General features: G+C 43.9%; 2 protein-coding genes across 6 annotated transcripts in view; both read left to right on the forward strand.

Annotated features, from left to right (window-relative positions):
- HEMK1 (HemK methyltransferase family member 1) overlaps positions 1-16,904 on the forward strand; it is a 99,581-nt gene that overhangs the window by 721 nt on the left and 81,956 nt on the right. The window lies entirely within an intron of this gene.
- On the forward strand, positions 3,333-16,685 carry LOC117351192 (zinc finger BED domain-containing protein 4-like). The gene is made up of 2 exons (XM_033926112.1): positions 3,333-3,393; positions 13,593-16,685. The coding sequence occupies exon 2, from the start codon at positions 13,616-13,618 to the stop codon at positions 15,677-15,679; it is 2,064 nt and encodes a 687-aa protein (XP_033782003.1). The 5' UTR covers positions 3,333-3,393; positions 13,593-13,615; the 3' UTR covers positions 15,680-16,685.

The raw sequence follows: 16,904 nt of genomic DNA on the forward strand, positions 1-16,904 counted from the left end.
TAAATTTGATATGTATGGATTCCATATGATACTGCCTTTATGTAAACAAACTGGTTCCGACATTCATTCATTAGCGTCGTTGCCAGGTTGACGAGAAGATTCACTTGCCACACTGTCCATAAGCCAGAAGTGTGATTTTTTTTTTTTTTTTTTAAATGATATTTCACAAAAAAAATCAATATTTTGGCATCTGCAAGCCCTTTTTACCATAAAAATGTCGTCAAAACCACAAAAATTGGCCTACGATCCTTATGGTCCTGAAAGGGTTAAAAGAAAAAGAACCGCAGCGGCTTGCAGAAGCTGTCGTCTGCTTCCTCTCTGAGAGTGGTGAAGCATGAAGGAGAGCGTCCCAAGGGCCTGGCTTTGGTTGGCGAAGGAGGCCGTGACTGAGCTGCGGTTAGAGAGTGGCCCTACTGCTCCTTGATTCAGGTTTCCCCCTCTCCCTCCCCCCCCCCCATGCGCTAAGACCACTTTTATTACAATTGGAAAATGGCTATGTATTAAGGTTATGTAAATTGGGAGCAAATTTAATATACACATCAATGTAATACGGACTAATTATGTAGTTTGCCAGTAATTTAATTGCTGCCTTGCAAAAAGAGCCTATATTAATACATTTAAACAAAAGGAGCCTCAAAGACGTCATTGTAGCTCATATTAGAAGCCACCTTTATCATCATTAGCTCAGTGTCAGAGATGGGAAAAACAGAACGGTAAAAATCTCAACGATGTTCTGAGAAAATCCTGTTCATCAAAAACCCAAACTCACAAATAAATACTCTTCCCCCCCCTCCCGATTTGTGGATTTAGGACTCAAGATTTCGATTATTCATGATTTCCTGAAACTGGAATCACCCCCACCTGCTGAACCTTACCTGGTGGTCTAGCAGCTTTTTGGGACAGGAGCGATTTTCCTACGCTCCTGTCCCGTACAAATCACTCATCCAAAATGGCTGCCGTGAGTTCCCGTCTTAGTCTCGAGAGACTACGGGAACTCACGGCAGCCATTTTGGATGACTGATCTGCACGGGGCAGGAGCGTAGGAAAATCTCTCCTGCCCCGAAAGACTGCTAGACCACCAGGTAAGGTGCTGGGGGGTGGGTCAGAGTCGGCCCAAAAGTTATTTGCAAATTTTCAATATTTGCAGGCCGGCTGTGAATATTGAGGGAGAAGTGTATATGAATATAGGCGCTCTTTGACAAAGCAGCTATTCAGTTATTGGCAAACTACATAATTAATATGTATTAATGTTGCCATTTATAAAGTAGCATGTGAGCACTTATCAGCAGTGCATGGTGAGGGAAGGACATGCTTGGGGTAGAGTCATCCCTACCTCCATGCCACACTCATGCGCACCCCCTCCCCCCCCCCCCCCAAATATCTCTTTAAATCTTTGCCAGTGTGAGCAGCTTCTCCAGCCAGTGTTGGCTTTCCCTCTGATGTCACTTCTGGCTCTGCAACCTGGAAGTGTTTTCAGAGGTGAGCTAGATTTTGTAAGCAGCAGGCTGAAAAATTTGCTCAAGCTGCAAAGATTTAGATAGGTATGCGGAGGGTGGAGAGGCAGTCTGCCACCCCTCCCCCCCCCCACACACACACACAAACCACACCACTGCTTACCAACATTTAGAGGTATTAATGGTTACCATATACACACACACTACGCCACTGCTTATCAACATTTATAGGTAGTAATGGCTAATGTGCTCCTTTTAGACAGGCCTACGCTGCTGAAAATTTTTTAAAAATATATTTTTAGCAAGTAGTTTTTCTGCTTGCAGATTAGGAATTTACTGCAGGATACCTAACTATCTTGCGGTAAACCCTTTTAAGCAAATGCTAGCACTTCTAAGCTTGGGAAAAAAAAGACCCTTAAATGATAGCTCAACAAAGATGTAGCGGAATTGGGGGGGAAAGGTGATGCGATTTGATATACTGCCTTTCTGTGGCTACAATCAAAGTGGTTTACTTATTATATATAACTACTTATTTTTTACCTGGAGCAGTGGAGCGTAAAGTGGCATGCCCATTGTCAAAGGAGCTGCACTGGGAATCAAACCCAGTTAGAGGGGCAGCCAAAAATAGCTTGATATCATGGTACTTTAGGGATTCTGCCACTGTTAGAAATAAGATATTGATCTACATGGACCTTTGTCTGTTTCAGTATGGCATTTTTGGTTTAGTTAGTTTGGAACTGAACTAGTTTGTTTATTTATTCAATTTTCTATAGTGTTCTCCCAGGGGGAGCTCAGAACGGTTTACATGAATTTATTCAAGTACTCAAGCATTTTTCCCTCACAATCTATCTAATGTACCTGGGGCAATGGGGGGATTAAGTGACTTCCCAGGGTCACAAGGAGCAGCGTGGGTTTGAACCTACAACCTCAGGGTGCTGAGGCTGTTGCTTTAACCACTGCTAAATCTCTAAACACTATTACTTTAAACTGTGATTGAAAATGTGTTAGTAATCTATGGAGTTTTTAAACAAAACAGATACATTCCTAGTAACAAGTACCAATTAAAATTAAATCCAACAGCACAAACATTTTGAATTGATTGCAATTTCTGAAGGTGAACTTTTTTATTCATTTATCTATCAAATTTCAGATACAATTCACAAGAGAAAACCTTATTACATGAAACTCGGAGACAAATAATTTTTAAGGAAACAACTAATAAAAATACAAAAAGAAATAACTTTTAACCCTTCCTTAGATCTCAGTTATGAAGGAGTGGACAAAACCATAATATTGGAGACAGGTAACTTTCCAAAGGAAAAGCAATACTGCGAGTACTGCATTTTTCGGTCTATAAGACGCACCTAAGTGTAGAAGAGGGAAAAAAAAATTTTTCTTGATTATTCCTCCTCTACACGTTGGTGCATCTGGTGGTAGGCAGCCCCCAGTATCTTTTTTAAATGCCGGTGGTCCTGCGTGGTCTCGCCAGGAGCTTTCCACGCTCCTGCTGGACGGCTGCCTCCTTTGTTGCTGCAGAGTGGCACATAAGGCAGGAGTGTGAGCTTTTCACTTTCTCCTTGGTCCCGCGCCACTCCATGAATGGCTGCCATCAGTTCTCGCGAAACAATAGTAACATACCAAGGGCCTCAAAATCGTACCTGGCAGGCCACGAGTTTGAGACCTTGCATTCCTTAGCATTAAATTTTAGCTGCCAAATTTCAGACTATTCTTCAAGTTTCGCCAGGTCTTTCTTCATGTTGTTCACACCATCCGGCGTGTCTACTCTATTGCAGATTTTGGTATCATCCGCAAAGAGTCAAATCTTACCCGACAACCCTTCAGCAATATTGTTTATAAAAATATTAAAAAGAACAGGCCCAAGAACAGAACCTTGAGGCACACCAATCGGAGGCTGCTAGAAAGCACGGGAAAGACCACGGTAAGCTGTTTTGATAATTGGGCGTTAAATACGTACATATAACAATGGTTTAGCACCTCTGTTAAGTGCACAGTGACGTTAGAGAATACAGTTGCATGTGGCCTAGAAATTGCACCTTGGTGCCTGGGATGTCATTCCTCTGAATGTTGTCTGTTTTGTAGTGCTGCTTTAGAAACAGCATGTCTTCCATGCTTACACTGTGATTCAGCGCTCTCTATGCTTGAGCTGCATGGTGCAAGAAGTTTGGGACTTGAAGCCTTGAGACTTCCTGCACCACAAGGCTCAAGCTTAGAGAGCAAATTTAGAAAATGTGTTCTTTCTGAAGCAGCTCTGCATAATGCAAGGTAAGTATAGCAGTTGCCTAAAAGTGACCTGAGAGCAACTGGGGGAAGGCTGGGAAGTGGTAGAGAGAGAGAGACTGGGTGAAAGGGGGGGGGGGGGGGGGAGACAGGCAACCAAAGAGAAAGGGTGAAGGCTGGAGAATATGAGACACAGATACTAAGGGGGGAGGAGAAACTAAGCCATAATAATATGTGAAACAATAACTTATTTGCTTCAAGTATTAAACAGATGCAATGAAAGAGCTTTGGAAGAGCTTCTGCCAGTGATTTTATAGAAGCACTTTAAAGGGCTAATTTACTAAAGTTTTTTTTTTCTGCACAGACACAGAATAAGGAAACATCTTTAGTAAATCAGTTTCTAAAAGAGCTACTGCTGATCTACAAGGGGATTCCTGCCTCCACCTCACTCTGAAATTCATTGAGAATAGTGTTGGAGGGGGCGCTCAAGTTTTTAAACTAGCTTCTAGATTTACTGAAAATTTGTCCAGACTTGCTATTATGAATGGAACAACTTTCTCAGCTTTAATGTAATCTCTTCTTGTACAACCCCACTCTGTCCCTGAACTCTCAAGTAGTCATTCCTATCTTACGAGATCTCTTGTAGAAAAGCTCATTTGTATATTTTGCTCCTCCTCTCTTTCCTCTTGACTGCCCTCTACCTTCCAGGGCTCGGACCCATGCTCTTCAACATCTTTATAAACGATCTGGATATTGGTACGACGAGCGAGATGATTAAATTTGCAGACGATACGAAGTTATTCAGAGTAGTGAAGACACATGGGGATTGCGAAGATCTGCAACATGACATAATCAAGCTCGAGAAATGGGCATCGACAAGGCAAATGAGGTTCAACGTGGATAAGTGTAAAGTGATGCATGTCAGTAACAGAAATCTCATGCACAAGTATAGGATGTCCGGGGCGGAACTTGGAGAGACCTTCCAGGAAAGAGACTTGGGAGTTCTGATCGACAAGTCGATGAAGCCGTCCACGCAATGTGTCGTGGCGGCGAAAAGGGCGAACAGAATGCTAGGAATGATTAAGAAGGGGATCACGAACAGATCGGAGAAGATTATCATGCCGTTGTACCGGGCCATGGTGCACCCTCACCTGGAGTACTTCGTCCAGCACTGGTCATACATGAAGAAGGGCACAGTACTACTCGAAAGAGTCGAGAGAAGAGCGACTAAGATGGTTAAGGGGCTGGAGGAGTTGCCGCACAGTGAGAGATTGGAGAAACTGGGTCTCTTCTCCCTTAAAAGAGGAGACTTGAGAGGGGACATGATCGAAACATTCAAAATACTGAAGGGAATAGACTTAGCAGATAAAGACAGATTGATCACCCTCTCCAAGTTAAGGAGAACGAGAGGGCATTCTCTAAAGTTGAAAGGGGATAGATTCTATACAAACATAAGGAAGTTCTTCACCCAGAGAGTGGTAAAAAACTGGAACACTCTTCCGGAGTATGTTATAGGGGAAAACACCCTCCAGGGACTCAAGACAAAGTTGGACAAGTTCCTGCTAAACTGGAACGTACACAGGTGAAGCTGGATTCATTTAGAGTGCTGGCCTTTGATCTGGAGGCCACCGCATGAGCGGACTGCTGGGCACGATTGACCACTGGTCTGACCCAGCAGCGGCAATTCTTATGTTCCAGTTGTCCAAACAAGACAGTAGGAGCTAGTCTTTCTGCTTGTGTTTATTTTTTTATTTATTTTCAGTAATTTTTTTCACTATTTGGTGTGATTTGTTTTTCATGCTTCAGAAGATCCCCTTGTGGGACAGCTCTGCCTGCAGGAAATCGTAGACTTCAAGGGACAAGGTACTTCCAGTGGATTGGCTGCTTTGCAGTGCACCCACCTGGGCAGCCTGCATTCATAATTCAGGAGCTCAGGGACCGTTCCCTTGGGAACCCCAGGTTCATCCTCTAGTGCAATAGTGTCAAATTCGCGGCCCGCCAGATACTATTTTGAGGCCGTCTGTATGTTTATCATAATCACAAAAGTAAAATAAAACAGTTTCTTGATCATGTCTATTTAGCTGTAAATTACAGTATTATTATTAAGATTTAGCCAAAAGGAAAGATTTATAAACTATAAAGAGTTTTACCTCATGCAAAATTGTCATTTATTTAATAAGACATTAACTATTTTTTCTGAGGCACTCCAAGTACCTACAAATCCAAAATGTGGCCCTGCAAAGGGTTTGAGTTTGAGACCACTGCTCTAGTTAGTTTGGGCGCAGGCTGTGTGGCTCCATAGCGGGTTTAATCAGGACTGACTGCGTTCCTCCACCCTGCAGCATGCATAGGTTCTGGGAGGGATGGAAGTCTCTGGCCGGTAGGCCTGAGAGGCAGTCAGAAGACACAGGCAGTCTAGGTTCCAGGCTTCTTTAACAGCTTACATTTTGCAGCTCCCAGCAACAGGCTGATGCTGAAAGACGGGGGTCTCAATCATGTTTTGGGAGGTTTGGTGTTTGGTTTGCTTTTCCCTTGCTGTTTTTGGCACTAGGATCACTGCTATGGTAGCCATCTTGGATTTCCCGATTTGAAATAAAAATTTTTTTTATCTGCCTCAAAACATTGCTTTTGCTCAAAAAATGGTTAGGATGGACTCATAAGAACATAAGAACATAAGCAGTGCCTCCGCCGGGTCAGACCACAGGTCCATCCCGCCCAGCAGTCCGCTCCCGCGGCGGCCCAAAACAGGTCAAGACCTGTCTGAATCATCAGAAGGGGCTCCCTTGCCACCTTGGTTTCCCATTTAAGTCCTGCCTTCCTATCGAAGTCCTAGCCCTCCGGTCTTGCACATGCACGACCAGGTTAGTTTATACTCATTACCTGATTTACTTGGTTCACGGAAGTTTCGCCCCCCACATTTCGCCCCCAGCAATTCGCCCCTCACATTTCGCCCCCGCACATTTCGCCCCCCGGATGTTTCGCCCCCGCACATTTCGCCCCCCCGGATGTTTCGCCCCCACACATTTCGCCCCCGCACATTTCGCCCCTGAGTGTCAGACTATTCCTCTCGCAGGCGATTTCTTTGCCGACACGACGGCAGGCTACAAATTCAAAGTGCACAGCTGGCTGTTCTCACTGCCTCTAATGTCGGCCCTGCAGCTCCGGACTTCCCCACACCTGCTCTCTCCCCCCCCCCCCCCCCCGATCACTATTATTTTAAATGTTATGGCAGCCACGGCGCTGTATCCATCGGAGGAGACTTCTAACCTCGGCCATGAAGTTGCTGTTGCAGGAAGAGTTCCGGGGCAGGCCGAGGTTAGAAGTCTCCTCCGATGGATACAGCGCCGTGGCTGCCATAACATTTAAAATAATAGTGATCGGGGGGGGGGGGGGGAGAGAGCAGGTGTGGGGAAGTCCGGAGCTGCAGGGCCGGCGTTAGAGGGAGTAAGAGCTGATGGTGCCACAGGGTCCCGCGTTGGGGGGGGGGGGATGGTGCCACAGGGTCCCGCCCCTCCCCTCTACCTTGACTGGCTGACAGGCTAGGCAGACGCTGTGCTTAAGTAAGCGTGTCGCTCCTTTTAGATTCAAAGCTCAAAAGACTGGGAAGGGGAGGAGGAGACGTGGCAAGAACAGGCTCATCTGCACCCCCTGGTGCCACAGGGTCCCGCGTTGGGGGGGGGGGATGGTGCCACAGGGTCCCGCCCCTCCCCTCTACCTTGACTGGCTGACAGGCTAGGCAGACGCTGTGCTTAAGTAAGCGTGTCGCTCCTTTTAGATTCAAAGCTCAAAAGACTGGGAAGGGGAGGAGGAGACGTGGCAAGAACAGGCTCATCTGCACCCCCTTAACTGTAATTGGTTGATAGAATTGACAGACAGTGCACGCTACCTCGGCCTGCCCCGGAACTCTTCCTGCAGCCACCACCCGCCTAGGCAGGAACATGAAGTTGCTGTTGCAGGAAGAGTTCCGGGGCAGGCCGAGGTTAGAAGTCTCCTCCGATGGATACAGCGCCGCGGCTGCCATAACATTTAAAATAATAGGGGGGGGGGGGGGAAGAGCAGGTGTGGGGAAGTCCGGAGCTGCAGGGCCGACATTAGAGGCAGTGAGAACAGCCAGCTGTGCACTTTGAATTTGTAGCCTGCCGTCGTGTCGGCAAAGAAATCGCCTGCGAGAGGAATAGTCTGACACTCAGGGGCGAAATGTGCGGGGGCGAAATGTGTGGGGGCGAAACATCCGGGGGGCGAAATGTGCGGGGGCGAAATGTGTGGGGGCGAAATGTGTCTGGGGGCGAAATGTGGGGGGCGAAATGTGAGGGGCGAATTGCTGGGGGCGAAATGTGGGGGGCGAACCTTCCGGATCCCGATTTACTTCCTATACTTGTGTTACCTCCCAGCTCCTCCCTCAGTATCCCACGATCCCTTTATCCCTCAGGAATCCATCCAATCCCTGTTTGAATCCTTGTACCGTATTCTGTCTGATCACTTCCTCCGGTAGCGCATTCCAAGTGTCCACTACCCTTTGGGTGAAAAAAAACTTCCTTGCATTTGTTTTGAACCTATCTCCCTTCAGTTTCTCAGAATGTCCCCTCGTATTTGCTGTCCCCTTCAGTCTAAAGAATCTGTCCCTATCCACCTTCTCTATGCCCCTCATGATCTTGAAAGTCTCTCATATCTCCCCTGAGCCTCCTTTTCTCCAGAGAGAAGAGCCCCAGCCTATCCAGCCTCTCGGCATATGAGCAGTGTTCCAGCCCTCTTACCAATTTCGTTGCTCTCCTTTGGACTCTCTCAAGTACCGCCATGTCCTTCTTGAGGTGCGGCGACCAATACTGAACGCAGTATTCCAGATGTGGACGTACCATCGCTCGATACAAAGGCATGATGACTTCCCGTGTTCTGGTTGCTATGCCCTTCTTTATGATGCCCAGCATCCTGTTGGCTTTTTTCGAGGCTGCTGTGCACTGTGCAGATGGCTTCAGTGATGCATCCACCAGCACACCCAAGTCTCTCTCGAGTCTGCTGTCTCCCAACAATACCCCCCTAATTTGTAGCTGAACAACGGGTTCTTTTTCCCTATATGCATGACCTTGCATTTGTCCACGTTGAAGCGCATTTGCCATTTCGGGAGCAAGATTTTGTGGATTCATGCCCTTTTGCAGCAGTTGACTATTGGAGGAGCCATCTGTGTTTCACATGGCGTGTGGGAGAGGCGGTAGCGTTTGAGGGGGTTCTGGTGCCCAGTCCATCCAAAAAGTTCTAAAGTTGAGCTGGGAGGACCGTGAGGTAAAAGTGAAAGCAAAAGCAAAGAAAGCTGTTTTTTAAAGAGCTAGTCCACAAATATACAAACAGTGGCGCGAATATTGGTAGCAATTGATGCAACCACAGATAAGCAAAATTGCACATGAGGAACAGACTGTAAAACAAAACAAAAGAAAGAAAATAAAGTCAAATTAATCATCACATTTTAAAACAGTCTGTTGGATGTTTGTGGTGTATGTTTTAATTAGTTATATAAACAACATTTTTGTATTATTTAGAGCTCCTCCACGAACCCTTGAGAGAGCCTTTTGGGCGAAACGGGTCCCGTCGGGGCATGCTAGAGACACTGCATTAAAACGATAAGTAAAAAGAATTTATGTTTGTCTAATAGTTTTTATTTCTGGATCAATAATACAGAAGTAAATAGACAAGCTACACTACACAAGGAGGCAATGAAATGAGCTGAAGCTAGACGTACAGTTGTGGATGCTTTGACATTAATGGCTTTGAAAGCTTTATTGCCATCCTGGTGTTGAATCCGAGCAGTGAGGATTTTATTCGCTATAGTTGTTTCCATTTGTCCTCACTTTTTCATCTTCTGCACCTTTTAATAATTTCAGAATCCCTCCACAAGTTAACATTAGTGACTTGGATCTTGACAGTGCAGTATTCCCTTTATGAGTAGCACAAAGTCGCAGTCTTCCGGTTTTCTATAACATCTGGGTATCATGATGATGCTTTTGACTTACTGAGAAGTGCCGGAAGGGCTTCTTTTAGTGGTCAAGGCTATGGCTAAGCCTATCAGATGGCGTGAACTTTTAATCAGCTTTGTTTCTCCAGAGGTGGATTCTCTGCTAGCGCAGGTTACTAAGTGCATCTCTCTCCTCATTGAAGGCAGGGTGGTGGTAAAGGATGCCCAAGACCGCAGAATAGCTTTTGTGCTATACCGACTTTTGACTCTGGCCTCTGGTTTATAAGCATCCACAGTGGCATCTTTTGTTGCCAGAGCCTGTCCCTCTAAGCTGCGTCATGATCGAGCTATCGTGGATAAAAATCTTCCATTTTTGATCACTGGAATGGACTATGTGACTGATTCCCTGCTCAGGGTTGTGAGCAAGCTGCTGGCTTACTCTTATCTCTCACGCTGGCTGCTGTGGATTAGACAGTGGTCTAGTGTTTCTTCATCCAAGGCGACCCTAAGTAAGCTGCTGTTTAAGGGCCAGTTATTGTTCGGTAAAGGTCTGAATGACCTCATTGTAGCAGGCCTCAATCCTCTAAGAGACCGGAGCTTACTACTTTAAGCACCTCCAGGTGATATCGTCAATATTCCGTAGGTCCCTCGGGCCAAAAATCATTTCAGAATGCTCAAAGCCAGTCCAGCCCAGACCATAAGAAGGAGGATCTCCGACGCACCACCCAGCCGCGCCAGAAGAGGGAGGATCTTCGGGCACCGGCAATGGTGCCAAGTCGGGTAAAGGGTGTCATTGACTGCTCGGGAGGGGGGAAAGTAGAACTGCGGTGGAGGGGGGGGAAGCTGGATCGCGGGGAGGGGTTTGGAACAGCATCGGATTCCTCAAGCGGGGGAGAATGGAGCAGCGCCGGTAGCCTCGTGGGGGGGGGGGGAGGAGATGGAACCAATCAAAGCAGTTTCCCTTACTTCCTATGGGGAAACTTGCTTTGATATACGAGCAATTTGGTTTACAAGCATGCTTCTGGAACGAATTATGCTCGTAAACCAAGGTTCCACTGTATTTATGTATGTTTTAGGACTTCTGATGCAGGCTCACTCACTGAAACATGGTCCTTGTTGAGTCCTATGTTTTTTTAGTCAATATTGGTTGCCATTAAAGTGTGGTTCGTTATCCTCCCAGAGCTCATGGAGAATGTCCCAGATTGGTTATATTTAGAATGGCGACTCCTGTTTCCTTTACATTTGGTTCATTTGCTTAGTATAAAGATACCTAGGAAATATAAAGAGAATAGGATTTTGATTGATACCTGGAAAACTTTACGTTATGTTAGTAATCTGTCACCTATTCCAATTTCTAAATCGTTACATCATTCCATTTGGGTAAACTCCAAGATTAAAATTGGCGGATTTCAAATCGTCTGGAAGCAATGGATAATTGGAGATATTCGAACTTTGAATGATGTTATATCAAATGGTTCACTGCTTAGTTTTTCACAGTTGCAACATAAATATGGTTTAAATAAGACACAAAATTTTAAATGATTGCAGCTGAAGCAGGCTATTCAGGAGGGGTTCCCTGAATGGAAGAATCTTAATAATCAGTATAGTTTAGAATTCCTATGCTTTCGGGCGGATTTCTTGGGTCACCAAGCCGCACAGTGGTATAAATTACTATATGAATATTTGAATAAAAACAGAAAACTGGTTTGAGGGATATTTGGAGCATTGAGATCAAGCATCAAATTTCTGCATCTCAGTGGCCACGAATTTGGTCTTGGAGAATAAAATCTACAATGTCAGCATCTATGAGACAAACATAGAGCTTTTTGGACCCCAGTTCGTTTACAAAAATTAGATAGTTCCAAGTCTAATAGATGTTGGCATTGTAATAAGGATGCAGGGACTTTAGATCATTTAATATTTTTCTGTCCTTGCACTAATTCCTTTTGGAAATCAGTTTGGCCCCAAATTAATTCGCTATTAGAAAATTTTGTTGCACTGTCATATGATACAATTTTATTTGGAACTTCAATGAGGTTTAAGAGTCAAATTTCAATGTCCAATAATAAATTATTAATAATTTTGACAGGAGTTGCCATTCAGCATATTACTAGGAACTGGAAAGATTATACAAGACTCAATTATACCTTTTGGTGGAATTCTGTATGTCATATATACAAGATGGAAAGAGTCATTGCTTTACAAAATGGAAGTTATGCTAATTTTAAAAAGATTTGGGGGCCATTGATTGTATATTCAAATGATTAGACACCTTTAGATATTTGAAACGTTATAATAAATATGGGGTATAGTAGATGTTTTGTGGGAATTCATTGTGGGTGTGGGGAGGAATGGGAGGGGGAGGGGCTTTATAGTACTTAAAGAATATTGGTCAGGATGTACAAGTGATTCTGTATATTATTCATTATAACATTGTTTACTTGTTGAAGAATTGAAAATGAATAAAGATTTAAAAAAAAAAAAAAAAGTGTGGTTCGTTTGAAAACCAGGCCCTCTTTTTTTATTTTTTTATTCCTTTGGATTTGTGCAGAGTGCACTTTTTCTGTGTTTTTTGGTTCTTTGTCTGCTTTTGTAACACACTGGAAGCTGGAGGACAGTCCAGAGGAGCAAAACTATGCAAATGAGGCTTCTTACAAGAGATCTCGCGAGATGGGATTGACTACCCGAGAGTTCAGGAATAGAGTGAGGGTTTACAAGAAAGAAGGTAAGAGCCTAATCTTTCCTTCTCCCTCTCTTTTTGCAGTTTCCTCAACTTTGTCCCATCAGTCTTCCTTTAACTCTTCTGCCCTGCTTCCACCAATTTTACTCATTTTCTGCCACTTTGTTTCTACTAGAGCTTGCCTGATTCACAATTCAAATCAATTCACAAATTTCAGTTTGGCTGAATCAATTTTGTTTTTTTTTAAACAGACTCACCGATTCAGGCCTGCTCTTGGGCTTTTCCTCTGCTGCATTCCTTCTGATGTAATGTCCTGTTTCAAGAAACAGAAAGTTACATCAGAAGGAAGGACTCTGGCAGAGGGAAAGCCCAAGAGCAGGCGTGTGAGGGGCGATGGCTAGGGCTGAAAACTTATGTGAGAAAGTAATGGTGTAATGGGGAAGGGTCTGCTGTGCTGCTTCTACCATCAGATCCCCAGTTAGGAGCATTGCCACTGTTGGTCCCATACTGAGAGCTGGAGGGAAGGGAGAGAGGATGCTAGACTCAAGCGGGAGGCAGTTTGATTGACTGTGGCTGGAGCTGGTGGGAAGGGAAGTGAGAGGGTGCTGGCCACATGGAATGGGAGGACTGGAGGGAAAAGATAGAGGGTGCTAGCCATATGGGATGGGGGGCTGGTGGTGGTAAGGGAAGAGAGAGAGGGTCCTGGCCACATGGGATTGAGGAGTTGCTGGTGGGAAGGAAAATGGGTGCTGGTCACATGGGATTGAGGGGGGACTGGAAGGAGGAAGAAAGAAGGTGCTGATCACATGGGATTGGGGAAGGGACTGGAGGGAAGGCAAGAGAGAGAGGGTGCTGGCCACATGGGATTGATTGGGGGGGGCTGGAAGAGGGAAGAAAGAGGGTGCTTGTCACATATGATTGGGGGGAGTTTTGAGGGAAGAGGGGAAAGGGTGCTGGCCACTTGGGACTGGGGGGAGGGGGTTGGCTGGCCATATGGGATGGGGGGGTAGCTGGAGGGGAAGAGAAGAGAGTGCTGGGAGGGATGAAAAGACTGCAATAAACCCGCCAGGATGTCTGGAAAAAAAAAAATGCCTCATTGGACAGGAAAAGTGCCCAGCGGAGGAGTAGCTGGGGGCAGAGGAAGACATGAAAAGAGAGCACAGGTAGACATTTTTCTTTAAGACAAGAAATGGGCACTGCTTGGGGGTTCATGTGTAGTGTACTTCCATAATTTTCTACAAGAACCAATACATAAACGTATTTGTTTCTATTTTAGAGCACTGACTGCTTGACTAAAAGATGGAGAGTTTGAACACAGCTGCTGAAAATAAAGACTCTACTTGTGCAATAAGCTCAGTAGGCCAACGTTCACTAATATGGTCTGTATTTGATCATTTGGATAATGAAAATGGCAGTGACGAGGCAAGCAGCAGCAAGTACACTGCTAGATGCATGCTTTGCAGCGTTAAGGTTAAACACTGCGGTGGCACCCGTAATCTGTGGCAGCATATTGAAAGACATCATAAAGAAAAATATCTTGAGCTACAAGACAGTGACACTGCTAGAAAATCCAAGAAAAGATCTAGAAAAACATGTAAAGCTTCTGTTCCTATAATTGCATCTGAAGTATCCGAAGTTATCGTTTCATCCTTCATCCAAAAGCGTCTACAGCCAGCAGATAAAAAAAGGATTGATAATGCACTTTGTTACTTCATTGTGAAAGATATACAGCCATTTAGCATTATAAACGATGAAGGCTTTCTTCGTTATTCACAAACGTTGAACAGAGATTATACAGTACCATCAAGGCAAACTTTAAATCAAATGATTGATGTTAGATATGATGAAGTTTCCACCCATGTTATGGATAAGCTTCAACATCTTAGTTATGTAAGCATCACAACAGACCTTTGGACAAGCACAATATTGGAGACTTATATTACAATCATGGCACATGGTATATCTAAAGATTTTCAACCAGTTAATGTTGTGCTGGCAACGCATCACATGCTAGAGCAACATAATGGTGACAATATTGCAGATACAGTTGAAAGTGCCATCAAAACATGGAAGTTAGAAGGCAAGGTTTTTGCTGTTGTCACAGATAATACCTCCTCAATGAAAAAAGCTGTGGAGAAACTTATTCAAAAAGGACTTTGTATGGTCCACTACAATTGCTTTGGACATGCACTCCAGTTGTGTGTCGAGGATGGACTGCAGTCTCAGCAAGCTATCATAGATGTCATTCACAAATTCCGTGATATTGTTAGCGCATTTCATCACAGTACAATACTCACAGAAAGTTTGAAGAAGGCTCAAGAGACTCTGGGAATGCCTGTGAAGAAACTCATTGGTGACACAAAGACTAGATGGTACAGTAGTTGCCTTTTGTTACGAAGTGTGATTGAGTTACAGCAACCTATCAGCTTATGTTTATACAACAGTAAAGCCACAAAGAAATCAGCTCCTTCGGAATATGACTATGACTTAGCACGCAAGCTTGTTGATACACTGGAAATTTTTGAAGAAGCAAGTACAATTGCTTCTGTTGAGCAGAATGTTACTGTGTCAGTTGTTCATCCAATGGTTGAACACCTGATAAATTCCATTGATACAAGTTGTGGCAAGTTTTGCAGTGAATCAAGAGAATCTGAAATGAGAGTCGATGATGAGGGAGAGGGCTGTAGTGACAACAGCAAATCAAGAAATACTAAGATCATCAGTTCCTTTAAAGAAGAACTGAAGAAGAGTTTATTGCATAGATTTCAAGACATTTTATTTAATAACTCTTACAGATTAAGCACCTTTCTGGACCCAAGATTCAAGTCTACCTATGGTGAAGTATCGGATATAACAGAATTTGCTACACAAGAGATCATGAAGTTGCAAACTTTGAGCCTCCCACTGGCAATGCTGACTTCACAAAAAATCACTCCTGTGGTACCTGATCAACTTTGCATAAAGGATACAAATTTACCTCGTCCGCGACACAAGCGCAGCTTTTGGGAAAGGGTTGAAGATACCAATGTGGTTGCCGTTAAAGTCGGCCTTCCATCGATGTCAGACTATTATGGTGAAATCAGCCTCAGATGTAGTACAGAGCTTGCATTTTATAAACGTGAAGAACCCTTGGAAACTGGTAGTGATGTATTTACATACTGGCATGAGAGACAAGAGATATTACCTTTACTGAACAGACTTGCACAGAAGTTTCTATGTTCGCCAGCAACATCTGTACCTTCAGAAAGAATATTCTCTACAGCAGGTCAAATAATTGCTGCTCGGTGGAGTTGTCTGGAACCAGCCAAAGCTGACAAACTGATATTTCTAAATAAGAACTGGAAGATGGGAGAGACTGGGTGAAGGAGTGTTGGATGGGGGGTGGAGAAACCAGGCCATAGTGATTCATGTAATCCACATTTCTAGCTAATTTTAAAGTTATACACACTAATAAAAATTCTCACCAAAATCAAAAAAGAAGGCAACAAATCATAATATTGAAAAATGGAAGGAAAAAGCCTCAAAGAACTATAAAGCTATTAGCCTCAATGGCTGAATTACTCTTATCATAGGGACAAAAATACTTCCAAAATCCTGTTACCACACTTCATAAATCAAGAAAAAATATTTGTTTAAACTGGCAAACTAGATTATTTTTTCACAGCAATTCAAGTGCTGTCTTCATATTATAAGTATCTGGAAGACCGAGCTTCGCTTGGGAAAGTGGGCTCATTGATTAAGATGGGGTGGTTGTTTGATTTCTCTTGTGTGTAGCTATTCAGCTATTGTGTTGCAGTCTTCAATGTGGTTGGGGGTAACTGCTACTGATTTGTTCATAGTTCAGTTCAATAGACATTACATTTGGGTTAACTTGCTGTTGAGCACTTCTTTCCATACAACATTAACAGGTGTGTGACATGGATTCTCAGGGGGTAATGTGTTTTTCTTATTAAAGCTGAAATCTTGAAGTTTGTTAGGGCGTCCATCAGGCATCTTTGTTGTAAGGAATGAATGGTGAAGAAAAAAAAATTTTGTGAAGAATAAAATGTTTTTTAAAAAAAAAAGTACGTGCAAAGAACTGTTTTAGGAGTAAGAATAAAATGAATTGAGATAGCAGCATCCAACTGGTGTGTTGTGTTGGACACACTGGAAAGAACCTCCACACAGAATTCCTCTGGGCCCTGCTTGGTGGTGTTTCTATACACCTCTGTAGGGTCCGGGTACCACCTCCAGAATTCAAATCTATACACACTCGTATGGGCAATGCCTTTTCCAGGGCAATAATTACATCTATTGCACTGGAAAAGGCGTTACCCCCTACAAGTCTTATGCATCATGAGATCATTGTTTATTTGTTGATTTTTATAGCCTGTCCTCCCCAGGAGCCCAGAACGGGTTACAGTAAAATAAAATTTGGTACTTGGAACTTCCCTAACTGTCCCGAAGGCTCACAATCTAGCTGAGAAAACAATTATTAAATAGCAAAGATATAACAATTCAAATAATAAAAAGAATAACATTAAATAAAAAACCTGAAAGACCCAAAGTAGTCCAAGCAAGACAGAATAGAAGTCCAATTGGGCTCTAA

Source organism: Geotrypetes seraphini, chromosome 17, assembly GCF_902459505.1.
Source record: "Geotrypetes seraphini chromosome 17, aGeoSer1.1, whole genome shotgun sequence".
Taxonomy (NCBI): Eukaryota; Metazoa; Chordata; class Amphibia; order Gymnophiona; family Dermophiidae; genus Geotrypetes; species Geotrypetes seraphini.